General features: G+C 36.2%; 1 protein-coding gene across 8 annotated transcripts in view; it reads right to left on the reverse strand.

Annotated features, from left to right (window-relative positions):
- Positions 1 to 2,500, reverse strand: part of LOC137973737 (substance-K receptor-like) — a 9,094-nt gene that overhangs the window by 892 nt on the left and 5,702 nt on the right. For 5 of the 8 annotated variants that reach the window (XM_068820620.1, XM_068820614.1, XM_068820616.1 and 2 more), the window contains exon 2: positions 1 to 1,250. This exon is cut by the window's left edge and continues 892 nt beyond it. In XM_068820620.1, coding sequence (XP_068676721.1) covers positions 333 to 1,250 — 918 coding nt within the window. In that variant the 3' untranslated portion in view covers positions 1 to 332. Of the gene's footprint in view, positions 1,251 to 1,968; positions 2,038 to 2,500 lie in introns of all 8 variants that reach the window. The other 3 variants (XM_068820618.1, XM_068820617.1, XM_068820619.1) reach the window with 1 other exon arrangement.

The following is a 2,500-nucleotide window of genomic DNA, read 5'->3' on the forward strand; positions in this document are numbered from 1 at the left end:
TCACGACACATGTGACACTGTGACACAAATACATACCTACATCGACTTTATTTATTTCGAAATTCAGTGTAGGCTTAGAAATTTTTTTTATTTTACGTGACTAGCCAGCCAAAAAATATAAACTAAAAAAGAGCAAACTTCAATATATTTGAATGGATGAATCTTTAGCATGCATGCATCAGTCCACAGATCTTCCCGCTTTAAATTAACTTGAATAAAGTGTTTCCAATTAAAAACAAAGAGAGAACTCGGAAGAAAGTATTTAAAACGCTCAGTTTTTTTATACTTTGTAAACACATATTCATCAGTTAACTGAGTGAAATCTCACAACTTTAAATGTCATTAAGAGGAAAAACCTCAACTGACTCCGAGCGAGATCTACAACGCAATAATAAAAACAGAGCTCTTTTGAACTCTGGCATTTTTAATGCGTATAACAATGGATTTATAATAGAGTTTGCGTAAAATAAGCAACCTAAGGAATAGAATAAATGCGGCCATGTTTCATGAGAAATGGTTTCAACCATTTCGCCTGAAGTAACATGAAAAAGAAACCCTAAAATTGTAAATGGCATCATTAGTATTAACGATACAATTGTTACAATGAACAATGTCTTGGTCAGTTTTCTTTCTCTTCTGATTGCACCATGATGCTGAGGATGCGTTCCACAGTAAAATTTAGCAGCGATGGACGTGTAAGAAACAACCATGATAAAAAGGCAACAAAATAGGAACAAGTAGTATGATGCTTGCACGTGATAGACAGTAGTGATATCTAAGCGGTCCAGGAAAAATATTGAAAAAACGATAGCTGTAGATAGGGCAGCTGTAAACCAAACACCCGCAACAGCTGCTCCAAACATCTTCTTTTTGATGAGGCGATGCTTGAATGGACGAAAAGTTGCGTGCATCCGCTCCAAAGAAATAGCAGCAAGGTTTGCTACAGAGGCTGCTGGAAAGAAATACCACAAACTTGAAGTAACTATGAAGATCTCAAAGCTCCTGTACATGTTAATCTTCCAAAAGTTACAATCGTTACCCAGGAACAAAATCTCAAAGATCAAGTTGTATGTAACAAACATGTCTGCAACCGCCAGGCTGATCACCAGGTACGTGGTACGCTTGCGAAGTATTCGCTCTTTCAGGTAAATAATGATTGTAAAAGCATTCATGGTCACAATAGCAACAGCTTCGATGTTAAATACTGTCAGCCAGGCGATGCACTTTTGGTGATGAGAATCATTGGTCATCTACGTGAAGAAAGAAAACGACGATTAGAGCATTAGGATAATTTGTGATCGGCTAAGAGAAATGCGGTTGTTAGGTAACGCAATACAAAAAAAGAGGAAAGAGGTAATTCGGTAAGAAAATCGAAGGTAACAAACTAAGCATTCTGGTTGGCCAATAATCACAGATAACCAATCAAATGTGAGTCCCCTGCACAATTATCATAACTTTTCTTTTATTTAATATCAACAAGTAGCCACAATTTTTTTTTTCGTACAATTTCAAAAAAGTAAACACTGATAAATTTAAGACCTCTGGGCTCGTGCAGTTTAGTTGGCTTTTAGAAACCTTACAATATTTTTTTGTCCCAATTTGCACGAAAACTTCGTGATTATTCATATACACGCAATCTCGCTTTAAAGCAATGAACGAATGGACTTCGTATTAGTAACATTCCGTGCTAAAATGTATTTTATCATGATCTTGATAAAGCAGCTGAAAATGAAGTGACACAGAATAGAACCAATAAAAGCGGCCTCTAAGTGGCGCATTGACATCGAGCACAAAAGCCCGAGTTGATTAGTCTGAATATTGATCCACAAGCGGATGCTATCTTTGAGAAGACAATGTTGGGGAACCAGCTTATGTTTCAACCCCATGCACACATTTCTGGGTTGTTTCCCAAGTTAGTTTGCTAAATGTCTTGTAAAAGCGCACACAAAATCGTTGACTTTTGCTTACCTTTTTCCTTGTACGTTCTTTATAATCTACCCCAAAATACTTCAATACTTCAATGCTGTTCTACGTTAACTGAAAGACCGAAAATAATCTATACCTGTTACACGTTTGTTAAATAGCGGAAATTGAAATGTTTTGACTATGTATAGGTTTCGAGAAACTTGGCTCTTTTCTTCAAACGATATGTGCCAATAATTTGATACATATAGACTAGATTTTTTATTTGTCGAGTCCTTTAAATGTTCAAGTCCAAGTTCAAGATCATAAAATTCCGCATATATGTTGCCGGTAAAATCCGTTCTCAGGTTGAATCCGTTTTAACTTAGGTTAAATTGGTGATCCTCATTTTCCCCAGTTTGAATACGCACTCAGATGGATTGAAGAAACTTTTTTGAAGCCTAAATTAAGCCTAGAGAAAAATTAGGGTCAGGTTAGAATTAGGTTTGGTTTTTACACGTAGATATCAATTGACTTACCATACAAAAGTAATTTATGAAAAGAACTGTGTTGGGTTGCGCATGTTCGTCTTCGTAGT

This window comes from Montipora foliosa, chromosome 10 (genome assembly GCF_036669935.1).
Source record: "Montipora foliosa isolate CH-2021 chromosome 10, ASM3666993v2, whole genome shotgun sequence".
In the NCBI taxonomy this organism is placed as follows: domain Eukaryota; kingdom Metazoa; phylum Cnidaria; class Anthozoa; order Scleractinia; family Acroporidae; genus Montipora; species Montipora foliosa.